At 37.6% G+C, this 15,515-nt stretch overlaps 1 protein-coding gene across 8 annotated transcripts in view; it reads left to right on the forward strand.

The window, feature by feature from the left end:
* Positions 1-15,515, forward strand: part of Tpk1 (thiamin pyrophosphokinase 1) — a 339,523-nt gene that overhangs the window by 112,896 nt on the left and 211,112 nt on the right. For 7 of the 8 annotated variants that reach the window (XM_027943417.2, XM_071611250.1, XM_071611276.1 and 4 more), the window contains one exon: positions 2,692-2,761. The exons of the other annotated variant lie outside the window; for it this stretch is intronic. In XM_027943417.2, coding sequence (XP_027799218.1) covers positions 2,692-2,761 — 70 coding nt within the window. The remainder of the gene's footprint in view (positions 1-2,691; positions 2,762-15,515) is intronic. 8 annotated transcript variants of the gene reach the window in all.

The raw sequence follows: 15,515 nt of genomic DNA on the forward strand, positions 1-15,515 counted from the left end.
CCCCATCAAATTTTAGACATTCCTGGACCCACTTCTGTGCCTCAGGATAAAAAGTAAAGTTTTAGAAGAAGTGGATCAGGAAGGGACGGAGGGAGGGAAAAAAGGAAGTACTGGGGAGTGAAATGGAGCAGACTATTTTGTGCATATATGAATATGTCACTGTGAACCCCACTATTTTGTTTTATTATTGGGCACTAATAAAAAGTAAATAAATAAAATAAAAAGAGAGTCCATTAAAAAGTGAATTTGAGCCAGGCACGGTGTTGCACTCCTGTAATCCCAGTGGCTTGGGAGGCTGAAGCAGGAGGATCCCAAGTTCAAAGCCAGCTTCAGTAACTTATTGAGCAACTAAGAAAGATCCTGTCTCAAAATAAAATAAAAAATAGAAAGGACTGGGGAGGTCGGTCAGTGATTAAATGCCCCTGGGTTTGGCTCAATACTTAGTACAAAAAAAAAGGAAAAGAAAAATTTTGATCTGAAACTACTAGCAAAAGAGTCCATGTGTATCTATCTATTTATTTTAGTACCAGGGATTGAACCCAGGGGCACTTCACCACTAAGTCACATCCCTGGCCCTTTTTAAATATTTTATTTAGAGACAGGGTCTCTCGAAGTTGTTTAGGGCCTTGCTAAGTTGCTTTGAACTTGTGATCCTCCTGCTTCAGCCACCTGAGTCGCTGAGGTTACAGGTGTGCACCACTATGCCCCGTTGCAAAAGACTATTTTGTAAAAAGACAATAAATGAGGAAATCGAAAACATCAACAGCAGATTACCCGAAAAATCCTTGAGATTAAAAGAGAACCAAACAAAACTTTTAAAAGGATTAATAAGCATATACATTTGAATGTTTTAAACGGGTGATTAAATATAATGAAGAAAGACTTTATAACCTGAAAGATTTGAGAAGATACCCACACATGCAGAAAGATGAGAAGAAAGGAATGAACCGTTTAAGAAACATGAAGGGTAGAGTGAGACTGTGTAAAAGTGCATCTCATTGGAGCACCTGGAGGTAGATGGGAACAGAGAGCCGAAGATAGGAACTCATCAAGTTAAAATGTCTAGAATTTTCCAGAATACAAGAAGGAAATAAATCCTCAGATTTAGGAAACACAGTTAATTCCAAGTAAGAGGCATAATGAAATCAGCACACCAAAGACAAAGGGAAGATCCTAAATGTAGCCCGGAGAGAAGACAGATTAGGTACAGGAGTACAATTAGAACCATCAGAGCCTGTTGTTCCAATGGAAATTAGACGCCCACACTTTAATATACTCAAAATTACTACTAATTAACAGTATTGGATTTAGCTAGTCTCTTATTCAAGAGCAAGTTTCAAATAACTAACTTTGCAGCCAAATAAAAGATATTTATTTCCAAGAGAGCTGCCCTACACCTGCTTTAACATCATATGGGGTATACAGATCTATGGTTGCAGGAGGTGATTAGGTTTCCTGACGAAAGATAGGGGTAATTTCACCTTTTGTTTTTTTAGTTTCCTAAGACACATCACCCTGGTGGGTAGGTTAATTTTGGGGAAAATCTCCACTGTGGAAACTGAATTTTTATTTATTTCAATGGTACTTCACTCCCACCTACAACCTTGTATTTCCTAAAACAAATCATGTGTCACTGGCCTTTTTTAGATACTGTACTCATCAGGATTATTTTGTTTTAGACACACCAGGAATACACAAATGTATAAGAGACCACACCCATTTGTTTGCTCCTGTCCCAATTTCAGTTACATGTGTCATTAATTTTAATTTCAAAGGAAGTTAGTTTCTCACATTGTAGTTGGTTCTTGGAGTGGACTTGAGCCAGCTGGCCATCTATTTTTCTGTACTGATTGGAAGCAGAAGCTCAATGTGCAGACCCCATCACATCATCTTATGACTTTAGCCAAGTGTGTGTTAGTTTGATGCTTCAGAGTGACAACTGGAGCTGATGGTAAGATAGGGGATGTTTCTGTGAAAAATAGAAATGAGATAGGAAGCACCAGCAATGAAGTCAGCATTCCATGCCCCGGGAGAACTCCGAGGAGTGATTGATCAGCCCCAGCAAATGCCAGGGAAGATGTAGGAAAGAGATGAAAGCCCCAGGTGGAAAGGGAGTCCCTCAGCAGTTCCCAGGTCTCACTCAGTTTTGTGTGTTGTTCAACATGGCTTCTACATTATTTTTTTTATTTATATTTTAAAATAAACTTGTTATGTTGATGATTTATTTTTAAAAGGAAACTTTAAAGTCACAATAAAAAATGGAATCCCATAATACTGGCCATAAAGAGAGAGTACTTGTAAAAATCTAAAGGGGGAAATATAATAGCTGTGTCTTATTGCCTGCCATTGAGCCTGAGGCCTACCTCCTGTTACCAAGGAGGAAAAACGAGTTTCAAGAAATATTAGAGGCACTCTGGCCCCATATACCAGCTCCTCCTGCACTGAATCAGAGAGCGTGAAAAAGATGTGAAAAGGAATTAAACGTGGTCTGTGGGTGATCCTGTCTTGCTTGTCGACTGCGGGGTAGGATCACTTTTAGCACCCACCATATCACTAGCTTGCGTGAAATGATCCAACGGGGTTAGAGTGACTATGTGTGCTTCCCAGTATCTGCTTTTTAATGTTTGTCATTTGAACGACATTGCTCTGTGCTTCCTGTATTGAAATGATTTGTGTTCTTTTTATTTGAAGCTCTTTTAAGAGCCTGTGCTGATGGAGGTGCCAACCGCTTATATGATATCACCGGAGGAGAGAGAGAAAGGTATGCTTTCATTTAGCCAGTGTCCATGGCACCGCTAATTTCTGCTCCTCTTTGTTTTATTATCTTCTTAGCAAATGGACACTATTAATTTTTTTTGTGGACCCTAACAGAAAATCACCTTAATGAGAGTGAGTGAGCAGCTTAACCAAGTTGTATTATTTCTTATTTCAATGGAAGCTGTTAGTAGAATTACATCCATCTATTCTTATTTTAAAAACCCTCATTCTACTACTTCAAAGCCTCATTAAGTAGCATTATCAAATATCGATATTTGTGAGGACTTTGAACATTGGCTAAAATAAAACTTCAAATGGCAATTTGAGTTGTTATTTGAATACTTTAAATGAATAAAAACTGATCTCATAAAAGAAATATATTCTCTGTTGTAGAAGATGTGAGATTTTATATTAGTGTGAAGTAAAGCCCAATATAATTTGCTCTAACTTAATTACTTCTAAGTTAAGCATGGATATATATTTTAGGAGATAGTTTATTTCTTAATGATTTGCTATCTGCACTGTCTGGTTTCCTGATTTTTGCATGGGTGAGTTATTTTTAGATGAGAGAATATGTTTGATGGAAGCAGGTTTTAAATCTAGTTCATTGCTAACGTGTTTGTAGTTCAACTCATTGGCAAACACAAGGATTTATAGTGTAGATATAAGTAGACTAGTTATGAATGTTGTTCCATCTCTATCATATGTTATATCAAAATGTTTATAGTTTGAGAAGTCACCTATTTGTGGCAAAAAAACAAATATGATGCAACATACTCTAGGTATGCATTAAATATATGTATTTTGAAATGATGTATTTTTCTTTATTTATTTATTTTCTTTATTTATCAAAATGTTTAACATCGGGTCCCTAATGTTGGAGCCGCATTTTGAAAGCAGCCAGTTGCTTACTAGGAAGAAGGCATGTTTGCTTTGAGATTAGACATGCTAATATGGATGTCTGGGGACTAGATGCATTATCAAAAAATATGTAATAGTGACAGCCTTGGAGACAATTTAAATTCCTAATGGTCTTTTCTCCTTTATTTTATAACTGTAAGTGCATCTAGCAGTATTCTCCAAGACCCATCAAGGATAATGTAGGAAAACACTCTAGTGTGTGTTGTGGAGTGCTGGAGCCAGTTAGTGGGTATTGCTTGTCCCATGCCTGTAGCCTGCTTGATGCAAACAGTCCTGTGTGGAGTGTTTCTCTAAGGGTCAGCATGGCTCATGAGCATAATCACAAACAGAACCGCAGAAGGATCTTAATCGAGTACTTCCCACCTGTCTCTTGACCCATAAAAACCATCTAGTGTGCTTGTGAAAAACTATAGATTTCCATATTGATTATTTTTATTGGATCGGGCCCAATACTAATAGGAAAGATAACATGAACACTTTCATTCACAATTGAATGTAAAACAATACTGGATTTAGGGAGTGGATACCATTATTAATTTCAAAGCAACCACACCTGTTGTTTTTAAGCACATTTTTTAAGTAAACTTTCAGAACTCTTCCAAGAAGACTTATGTAATTTATCTAACAACTGTTTGTCCACATATGATGTTCAATAAAACAGTGTACTTTTCATTGATTTTTCTTGTTGTAATGAGGTGTTTTCTGTGGCTCACACTCTACACTGTGGGACATGGCTGGCTTGGGTAGGGGTAGAGTCTCCAATAGGGAAATGAATGAAAATAACTGCCTCATGTGGGAATTAAATCCTTGGAATAAATCTCATTAAATCCAAGTCCTAACCGTTAAACTAATTGGATACAGGTGACTAAACATAATTCCTCTTAATTGTATTTTTAACAGAAGGGCTTCACAGTGAAAGGGAAAAATATGCAGATTTAAAGAGCCAACACATAGTTTGTGGACCACCACTTGTATTCTCTTATGTGTTTATTATTTTAACATCCATATCTGCAATGTAAAGTCCTGTAATTGTGCAACAAAACATGCATTTTTAAAGGGTCTTCTCCAATTGGAGACAAAGTGAAACATTTATACATTTGGAGTGGAAGGAAGGAAGACAGGCTGACATAGGCTGGACAAGAGGAACAGGCTTACGTGGGGATAGAGCTGATGGAAACAGCAATGGTAGGACCTTCTCTCCCTCCCTCAGGCCCAGGAGGGACAAGGCCTTTGACACCAGACCTCTTGTCACTTTGCTTCAGATGCCACTGGATATTCAGGGCTAGATCTGGCCCTCAGAGGAGAGAGAACATGGAGCACTTTCATTCACAGTGGAAGGTTAAACAGTGACAGATTCAGGGAATGAGTACCATTATATCTGCCCTTACCTTTTTTTTTTTTTGGCCCTGAGAGGGCCTGAATCCTGTAGGCCCTCAGTGTTCTCAGCCTGGGAAGGTAAATCTTTTTCTTGGCATTACATGTCAGATGGGTTTTAGACAGCTGCAGATATTATTCTGTCCAGTGTTAAGTTATCTTGTCCTTGGCTAATTGGAACTTCTTAAGTTAGTTCCTATGTCCTTTTTTTAAAGTATATAATAAAAAATTATATATAGTGTATCATTATGATATATGATAAACAGTGTAATTTTGAGGTATGAGTATCGTACAACAGATTTGTAGATCGTGGGTGTTAAATTACGTGGGTCTTGTTTGAGACTTAGTTACAGCCTGTCATCATCCACCCTCTCAACATGTTGCCATAGTCCTGAAGACCTAGGGGTCATTGCCAGACAGGTTCTTATCCCTAAGCAACAACTTCCCGGTTTGTATCACTATAAATTATTTTCTGTTACTGGATCTCATACAAAATAAATCATATAGTATATAGAACTTTGTATCTTGTTTTTTCTTGAGCCCATTTTTGAGATTGGTTCATGCATTGGTAGTGTCTCTGTTGGTCAGTAGATTGACTATGTAAATGTACCGCAAAGTGGGTATGCACTGATGGGAATCAGCTGCCCTTTGGCTTGTCTCCAGTTTTTTGACTATTATAAACAACGGCATGTTAGCCATTCTCGTGCAGATGTTCTGTGAACATGTTTTAATTTACCTTTGGCAGGTAGTGAGGAATGGAGTTTCTAGGTTGTAGAGTTCATATATGTTTAACTTTTTAAAAATTGGCACATTGGTTTTTTAACGTGGTGGTACCATTTTTCATTCCTGTCAGCACTGTTGCAATGCTCCATAGGCTCACCCATATTTATTCTTTTTCATCTTTTTGATTTTAGCCATCTAGTGTTTGTGAATGGAATTCTGTGATTTTAATTTGCTTCTCTCTAATGATTAAAGACATTGAGCCTATTTTCATGTATTTATTGACCATCTGAGTGGCTTCATTTGTCAAGTATTTTTTATTTATGATAATATAATGACTTTGTTAATTTTAATAATAAAAACTTAGGCCCAGCCTCAGGTCCTGTCCTGTCCTGGATGCATTAAACCCTCCATTGCATTTTATTGATTTTTTTTTTTTTATTGTGATAAGAGCACTTAACCTGAGATCCACCCTCTTAACATGTTTTTAGGTATATAGTGCAATACTCTTGACTTAGGTCCCTGGGGCTCATTCACCTCCTTTAACTGAAACTTCATCCCCTAATTCCTTCAGCTCCTAGCAACCACCATTCCCAGACTCACTCCATCAGTGTAACTCTTCTAGATGCTCCGCGTCAGTGGACTCATGCAGTGCGTTTCTTTCTGTGTCTGGCTTATTCTAGTCAGTATTTTTCTAGGCCATCCCATCTTTCATGTTTGTATTTCCTTCAGTTCTAAAAGCAACCTGCCTTCATCTGTCAGGGTTTGTTCTTATAAAAAGTCCTAAGTACTTTTTTCCTATTGTGAAAATAACAAATGATAATTGAATATGTATGTGTGTAGGGGGAAACAAAGAGAAAAGACAGTGATTATCTCTTATCTCTTATTTCTTCCTGAGTAGCCAAGAGCTACTTTGAGTCTCCCTATTGATTCTGCCTTTAGAACAATAGAAAGTATGACTCACTTTTCTGTAGTTACTTGTTCAAGTGAATGTAAGCTTAATTGTATAAATTCCCCTTTTCTTAAAAAATCTTTGTTAATGAATGTTTGATTTAGTTATTCGATTTGTTTTCCTTTAAAGTTTTGAGTGATCTTGATGGATGGGACATTAAAACGGAGGCAGGAGGGAGACTCAGGAAAATATTGAATGGGCATTGCCAATGAAAGTTTGATCCTAGCTTTCCACAGGAACTTTAGAATGAAGAACAAGAGATTTTAGGAGACTTCAGTCTTCACCTTCTCCTGTACTCCTGATTTGTTGCTTTCCTAACAGTAAATGAGGAACCTGAAGGTGGGGCACCAGGCGTGTGGGACAGTACTCCTGTTCTGTAGCTCCAACCTGATAATGACAGAAGTCTCCTGATTCTACTCTGCTAGCCTGGGATGAAGAAGGCCTAGGTGTGCTCATAACATCCTTCCCCTGCCTTCTCCCACATGCATAAACCCACGTGTGTTCAGAGCTGAGATGGTGGAGCAGGCAACAGGCCCCAGTGATCAGAAGGTAGCAAGCTACAGCCATGGAGCCCCACCACAAAGCCAGAGAGACAGGGTCAGCTTTTTTCTAGGATTTTTGTAGAGCAGATTGTTTTCCATCAAGCGGTAGGAATTAGACATTTATTTTTCTAGTGACGATTTCATTGATATTGTATTCAGCTGGGAAAGTATAAGTTGTCCACTTTAGAAAGAATATGGAGAGACTGTTTTCTGTGTTTCAGATTAATATCAATTACGGAGAAGTTAAGTCCTCTTCCCCCTTAAACACCATCACCTTTTTCCCATGCCAAAGTTATTCCTCCTCAGAAAACAGCTTCCGCTCTAGGGGATTCCTGACCCGGGTCTGAAAAGCAGTCAGGTGTGTCAAGTGCCATGAGGGTGGTTACAGAACTAAAAGTGCACGAATCCTGATGTGTAGCTCGGTGACTCTTCACCACGGGGAGCACACCCATGAAAACTCTGCTGAAACCTTCCTCCTGACCACTGCTGTCTCCATCCTCCCCAAAGGAACCCCCATCTGACTTCTGCACCTCAGACATTTGCCTGTATTTTAACTCTATAAAAGGGAATTTTTCTACATTGAATTTTGAGTGTATTAACATGTTTCTGAGAGGGGAATTTATAGCTCTCTAAATCTGGAAAAAAATCGGGAAACATTGGTGTATGTTAATGTTGGATAATTATGATCACCATAATCCACAATTATGGTAAATGGCGAGGGAGATAGACTCAAGAAGAAGAATGTAAGAATCATGTAGAAAAACTGGAGTCATGAAATCAGTGGCTCAATAAAAGCAGTGTGGCAATATGGGAGAGCGTGTTTATCTTCATCATTCTGTTTAAAAATAAAGCTTTTCAATATAGTTAGAAATTTGCAATCTCTAGTCTCTTAGAAAGTTAATATAAACTGGTAAAACAACAACAAAAACCCAAGCTTTGGAATGAGACAGAATCTCTGTTATAATCTATTAGCAGAAATAAGAATGCAGCAATTAGCTTGTGATTCCCTCATTCATCCATTTATTTCTATCTTCAGTAATCAGACACTTTGATAATCACTATGAATACATGTTATATATTATGTATATCATGTACATATAGTTCATAAAACATACAGTATAATAGAAGTGAAGACAAAATATCCAATGTTCTGGGTTTATAAGACTGTGAAGAGAAAGTTCTAGTTCTGTGTGATAGGTTCTATGGCAAGGCAGACAGGAGGATGGACAGTTAACCCAGAATGGAGGTACTAGAGAATGCGCTGAAGATCCTAATGGTGTGTAAAAGGTTAGGGCCGCTGAGGGTGTGTGTGTGTGTGTGTTTGTGATGTCCTGACTGGGGGTTTCAGAGGGAGACTTTCCCTTGTCTCCTGCAGAAAATCTCAACTCATTACCTTGAGATTCAAGGTCATCTTTCCAGGCATCTTAGTCAAATAGAACTGCTCAGGGTCCTAAATATGCCATGCCCCTCTTCCTTCTGCCTTGTTCAGGCCCTTCCTGGTGGCTGATCTGGTACACACTGGTGCTACCCAGGATCCTCCTGAGTGGCTGCCATCTTGCCTCATCCGTGCAGGTAGATCCCGTGCTGCACTGATGCTCAGACGTTTGCAAGAGCACACGCTAGCCCCTCTTCTAGCTCTGCCGTCCGCGCCTCGGTGCTCAGCTCTCGTGCCATGTGCTCCAGGAGGACAGCCTTGCTTTCCAGCCTGGTATCATGTGACATCTCTTCACACATAAAAATACTTCTAAATCACAATGTTACATTCACATTTTACCTTGATTTAGAGCTGGGAAGACTTATGTCCTTTACTAGAGTATAAATTTCTAGTGATCTATTACTCTTTAACTTTGCATAATACTTTATAATTATTTACTTTCTCATTTCATCTTGTGACTTAGCTATGTGTAGACATATCTTATATCCTTCACTAGGTGGTGGACTTCTGGAAGGCAGCAATCATAATTAATCATCTTTATATGCCTCCTAATATCTAGTACACTAATGAGCATCTGAGAATTTATTGAATTAATGATTTTCTTCATTGATATCTTAGCAAAGATGCCATGAAGACTAAGGTTTATTCTGGCCAGGGATTTCTTAGATGTAGCATCAGTTATCAGAAGTATCTTGATGATAACAAAGACTTTGGATAATTACATATTTTCTTACTATGTGAAAACTAGAATATGTCAAAAAGATTACACATTTTTTTTTTGCCTAAAATGACTCACGGTGTATATTCCACTTTTTCCACAATTTCCCACATTACATTGCTTTCTAATTCCTGTCTGAATAAGTCTTTTATCCTGAAACTAAGGTCCTTGCCTTTGAATTCATTGGTATTTTGAGAACAACATGTACTATGACCGTGAATGTCAAAACCTAAGTTTCAGAGGTTCGTTTTAGTAATTGTGACTTTGTGGGACTGATGGATTCTTAGACTCATTAGCAGAATACTCTATGAATAGCTATAAATTTTGGTGTTGTGTATGATATCTGAAGTGTAGGCAGCATTGTATTTGGTTTGTTTTTTCAGAGTTAACTGATGAATATAGAAATCCAGAAGGGAAGTCTTCCAGAAGATTCTTGATGTAGAATCATTGTTTTACGCAAGCTCAGGTTAATTTAAAAGATGAGCATGCCAAACAAAAGTCTCTGCTGTGTAACAGCGACTGCTCCCGTGAGCACTCTTGCACTGGGTGGGGTGGTGAGGAAGACCCAGTCAAACAGGGAAACAAAGTACAGGCTTGACCTCTTATTCCTCTCACACCACCAATTTTCTCCTGTAAGATTTCAGACTTTCAGCTTTATATATCCTTGCGACTTTCTCATCAGTAGATCGATAACACTTTTCAGAGTGATCAAGTGGGAATAGAGGATGACTGTCGTAACTCTGCCTCTAAAACTAACTGTGCCCCAGCTTGCCCAGGTTCAAAATATAATTGAAATAACTGACTAATGTGGGAGGTCAGCTCTTAAGAATTAGCTTCTACAGCCTGCATCAATATCATTAACCCAGGCACCTGCGGGCAAGTGTCTGGTACCCCGTTGAAGGAGTCGGTGCACGTCATAGGTCATTCAGAAACATTTGTTCTCTCAGTCGGTTTCATTGCAGGTGGCTGGGAGTGTGGTCATGGGGGCATTAGATAAGGGTTCAAGGTCTAATTGTGCCACTGTTTTACTATGACACAGTAATTTCACTTCTTTGAACTATACTTTCTTGGTCTATGATCTTTCATAAAGAGATACACTGTCTTTGAAGTATTCAGAGAAAGTTCCATGAAGAACCTTATGGCTTTGACTAATTAGAAGAGATTTGGATAAGCCAAGAGTTACAGTGGCCCTTCAGAGCTGGGATTAGACCAACTATAGACTATCTGGATGTGCAGTTTTGGGTCCAGAGCTGCAAGTCTTCTTGTTCACAGTTGCTATTAAGCATGCGATCATTGTGTTCCCTTTAGAAAGATTATAAGCATTTTATTTTCCTACTGTGGTTGGAATGAAGGAATGCAGTGTTTGCTTTCTGATTCCTTTTTATTTTTATTCAGTTTGTTCAGGTATAGTTTCACATAATAAAATCGAATCTTTAAGCATAGAGTTCAGTTATTTTTGAAATGATATGTAGGTGGATACCCACCACCACTGTCAAGATTAAAACACGTGTGACTTCCCCAAAAGTCCCTTTTATCCTCCTCCTCACAGCTCTCCTGCCTCAGCCTCCTGAGTTGCTGGGGTGACAGGCATGCACTACCTCACCCAACCCAAAATGTTTCTTTTTGTCCCTCTGCAATTGATCCCCTCTTTCAATACTCTCCACAGCCTTCTAAATGGAGTCATATGCTATCTTTTATGTCTAATATTTTTAAATTTATCAAATGCTTTTGAGATTCATGCACATGATTCTGTGTATCCATGGTTTCTCCTTTGTTAGTGCTTAGTAGTATTCCAGTGGCATGTACACCACAGTTGTGTTTACTCATTCAGCGTAGTCTGTGGACCTAATTTCTAAAACATGCTCTTTCATTGGGATGTGTTACCATTCTTTAAGTGATTCTTTGGGAAATATGTTAGTTTCTTTAGTCAGAACCAAGAAAAAAATCTTATAATTGGCAATTTAACCCTAGAAGCTCTAAAAACAATACTAGAGACTATATATAAGGCTTAAATTTGCTGTGTCTTAGTGAAACTTACTCAATTCCCTGAGGGCTCTTATGAGATAAGGCAATAAATATAAATCGGCTATAGCATAAGTTTGCATCAAGTATCCGAGCATAAAATGTGATCTCAATAGTCTGTAATATAATTGACATTAATTTCAGTCTTCCAGTGAGACTTTCTGACTAGTTTTCCCAGGAATTGGAATTTATTTAAACTATTTTCAAGAATTTCATAGTCAAAAAATGCAATACAGTGTGCTCTGATACATATATATATATATATCTGATATATATACATATATATCTAATATATACATGATGAACTTGGCTTATAAAAAAAAACAAATGTCTTTGATTTCTCTTGATTCTTATAAGCCTCACCTTAGCAATGATTAGTTATTTGCTTTGGCAAATTTCTATTAAAAAGTATTTATGCAATCAAATTACTAAGCTCTGTAAGCATGTCAACATTATTGGGTCTTTGAATCAAAATGATGGAAGGTAAAAATGATTAGCACATTTAAAAGAAAATTTACAACAGAAGCCTTGGTATTAAAGAACCTTACACAACCAACTGTGAAGGCATATTTATCTCAAATTATTGATTAGATTAGTTTAGTAATATATTTTAGTCTGTTGGTTATCAAATGCTATAAATCAGAGATCTCAAAGCTATCCATGCATAGCCATGAATCATTTGGGGCCTGGAGGAGGGAGGAATGTGTATGCAGAGGTGCCATGTTTGCCATATCATGCATGAACTGAAAATAAATTTCAGAGTGAGATCATTTTTAGCAGCTGCAGGAAGTCAGTTTACAACTAAATTTAATCAGAGGCATTGTTCTTTATGGCTATTCTATTTCATAAAGTATGTTCCTGACAGAACCCTTTTCCTTTCCTGCTCTGTGGATGGAGTCTTCAGAAATAAATTACCTCCTGGGGATTTTTTCAAAGAAGCTCAAATCATTTGTCAAAAGTTTTGAGTAACATGTGGCTCTTTTAATTTTACTTTTTTTAAAACAAAAAGTTTGAATTGTTTTAATGTTACATTGTCTGAACAACGTAAGGGCTAATTTCTTTGTCACTTTTTTTGCTTATTTTCAATAGATTTTTAATTACTGAGCTAAGAAGTAATGGTTGAGATAATCCTATTGTACCAACATGTGCAAAATTGTTTTTTTTTAAACTTTCAGAATGGTCCCGGTCTGGGTTTTCATATACATGTAGGGGAGCGCACATGCATGCCTGTTGCTGGCACACATTGGAGACTTCTGCATTGTTTCCTTATTATTAAAATTTGGGATTTGTGTTATGACCACAAGTCAGCAGAGTAACTCCAACAATACTCTGGACAGCAGGCATAATTTGGTGACACATCATTATAGGACCTGAAACTTGAGTTGATGATGGGATTGCTACTGAGCCAGCCTTGGCCTTCCAGTTGTCAGGAGACAGAAAAGTGGCAGCTCGAATTCAATTTAAGCAAGGACTAGTTAGTAAATGTTATGGGAAAATGTCCAAATGGCAATTACACCAAGAGGAGCCTTGGACTATCGCTTACAATCCAGAGATGTAGCTCTGAGAGTTTTTTGACTTGTATTCCTTAAAGACTGCAGTTTTACCTCTGTAGCCTGAAAGTTCAAGAATATGCTGAATGATCTCAAAAAACGTATCTAAAGTACAATGGAAAATATTTTACAACCCTAAGAAAAAAATTTTTGATCAGTATGCATTGTACACATGTATTGAATTATTACACTTTTCCCATGAATATGTGGTAATTCTGAGTGTCATTTAAAAATTTTTAAAATGCTGAATCATTGGGATTGCAGTTGTGGCTCAGTGGTAAAGCACTTGCCTAGCATGGGTGATACACTGGGTTCAATCCTCAGCACTACATAAAAATAAATAAATAAAATAAAGGTATTGTGTCCATCTACAATTAAAAAAAAAAAAGAAAGAAAGAAAGAAAAAGCTGAATCATTATTCCCCATGGGGAAGGTGATGTTTCTGCGCCACAGGGCTTCTGCCAGAAACATTTTGCTTTGGCCTTGGAGGTCAGGTTCCCTCCAGATGTGCAGGTATCACACAAGGACCCTTGACACCTGGGGCATGTGATTTGGGGCTAGAGGTTCCATGAAGGGAGAGGTGTTAAACATTAACGCCTCTTAGAAAGGGTTACCTAAAATCTTCCTGCCATCTGAATACTGATTTCCTACTTGGCTTATTATGTTCTAACCATTACAGTGCCCCTTGAAATACCAGAATTGTGTTTTAGCTTCTCATGGAGAGACCTCTATACAGAATACTGTCTGCTCCATTTCTGAGCCACCTCTGCTTTTTTTCCAAACTCTGCTCATGTGTCCTGTCTCCCCAGAAGTCTTTCCTGATAAACCCCAATTTACACAGACCCAGGTTAGGGAAAAAAAATCATTTAAGCAACCCTTCATGTAGTGCCATATTATGTTTTAATTATGCATGAATTCTGTACCTGCTTATACCTTACTGCACATAACTCCTTGTACCTATTTTGTTCATCTTTAGAAATATTCCCAGCAGCCAGGACCAGGTTTGGTGACTGACAGATGATAAATAAGTAGTTCTAATTAAGCAGTATCATTTCTTTTAGGTGGCTTTTCCTGATAGTGACAATTTTTCCACGGCTCTCTTCAAGCCAGTAGATGGCAAATGCTATGTGACCTAAGGGTGTTTGGGGGCTGGATGTCTCACCCACTTGTGTTCCATTATTACCAGCCTCTTTTACTGCTCTTGTTCATGAGGTGCTTTCCGAGTGTGTTCTCCTGCCCAGCACTTCCATCATCCCAGTATTTATCTTATCACCTGGGAATCATCCCACTAAAGATTTCCACCAGATTGCTTGCTCATCTGTGGCATTTGCACTATTTCAACCTCAGCAATTAGATCATGATGTGCTAAATATCTGATTAAATAATGATTAGAAATGGTCGATAGCCAAATACAAGTAGAAACAGACTGCAAATTCCCCACCAATATCCATCCACAGCATCTTCTGTCTCCAACGCTATCTTCATGCTCTGGGACAATCTGAAGATCTCTATGAATCTTCTCCTTAGTTCCCCCACCATACTCTTTCTCTAACCTAATACCATGCTGGTTGTGATGTAAAATGCCCTAGTTAGGAAATTTTTAAAAATTCCTCAATGGTAGTGAAAGGGAATCAAATGGTCACCTGTCATGCGTGTAAGTGGTAAAACAGCTCTCTGGCAGTCTGACAAATTTAATAATATTCCTCCCAGGTTTTTAAAAAGGATATTAAAGTATTAGGGTATAATTGTTCCCTGGTTTTATAAAAGTGTATTGTCAATCAGAAGATTCTGTGTGTTTTCTCAGACTTCAATATTTTTTTCTAAGTAAATTCTTGAATTCTACTCTCATCACTCATAATTTTCCTGGGGTGGTTTGTAAATTTGTTATTTTAGATATCCTTTGCTTTTTCAAAAATTTTTTCTTACTTAGACAAGCTCATGTTGTACAACATAAAGCTTTTGTAGTCTGAATCATTGTAGCAGTTAAGAGGATTAAAAATATATTTCCAATATGTAATACGTAAAATGGTTTCAGGACTTTAAGGTAGAGCTTTGCTTTAAAAATAAGATAATAAATATTTATAAAATGTCTTTGGTATGTCTTTTTAAGGAAGTTTTCTCAGAAAAGTACTTTAATAAAAGTGTTTCTTTTATTAAAAATAATTAAAGAAAGTTTATAGACAGAAGAAAATGTTTCCTGACTTCCAGTTTAATAGTTACAAAGGCCACTTATGTCTGTAAGCTTAGAATGCAGTTTTCTTTGTAGAACTATTATGATTTTTTTTTTCCTTCATGCAAAATTCACTTATTTATCATGAGCGGCCTCTAGTGTGTATTCAGTTTGCTCCTGCTTGGCTGTACATTAGTTTGTTATTAGTGACTGGAGAGCAGTTCCATGTGTTAGGAACAAGAAAAACAACTGCAGTTTCTGTCATCTTAGCATTTTATCAGTCAGCGAGAAGAACATTTTCGCATAATAGTGTGGTCTTATGATTCCTATTAGCAGTAATAGGGCTTTCACAGT

This window comes from Marmota flaviventris, chromosome 1 (genome assembly GCF_047511675.1).
Source record: "Marmota flaviventris isolate mMarFla1 chromosome 1, mMarFla1.hap1, whole genome shotgun sequence".
Taxonomy (NCBI): Eukaryota; Metazoa; Chordata; class Mammalia; order Rodentia; family Sciuridae; genus Marmota; species Marmota flaviventris.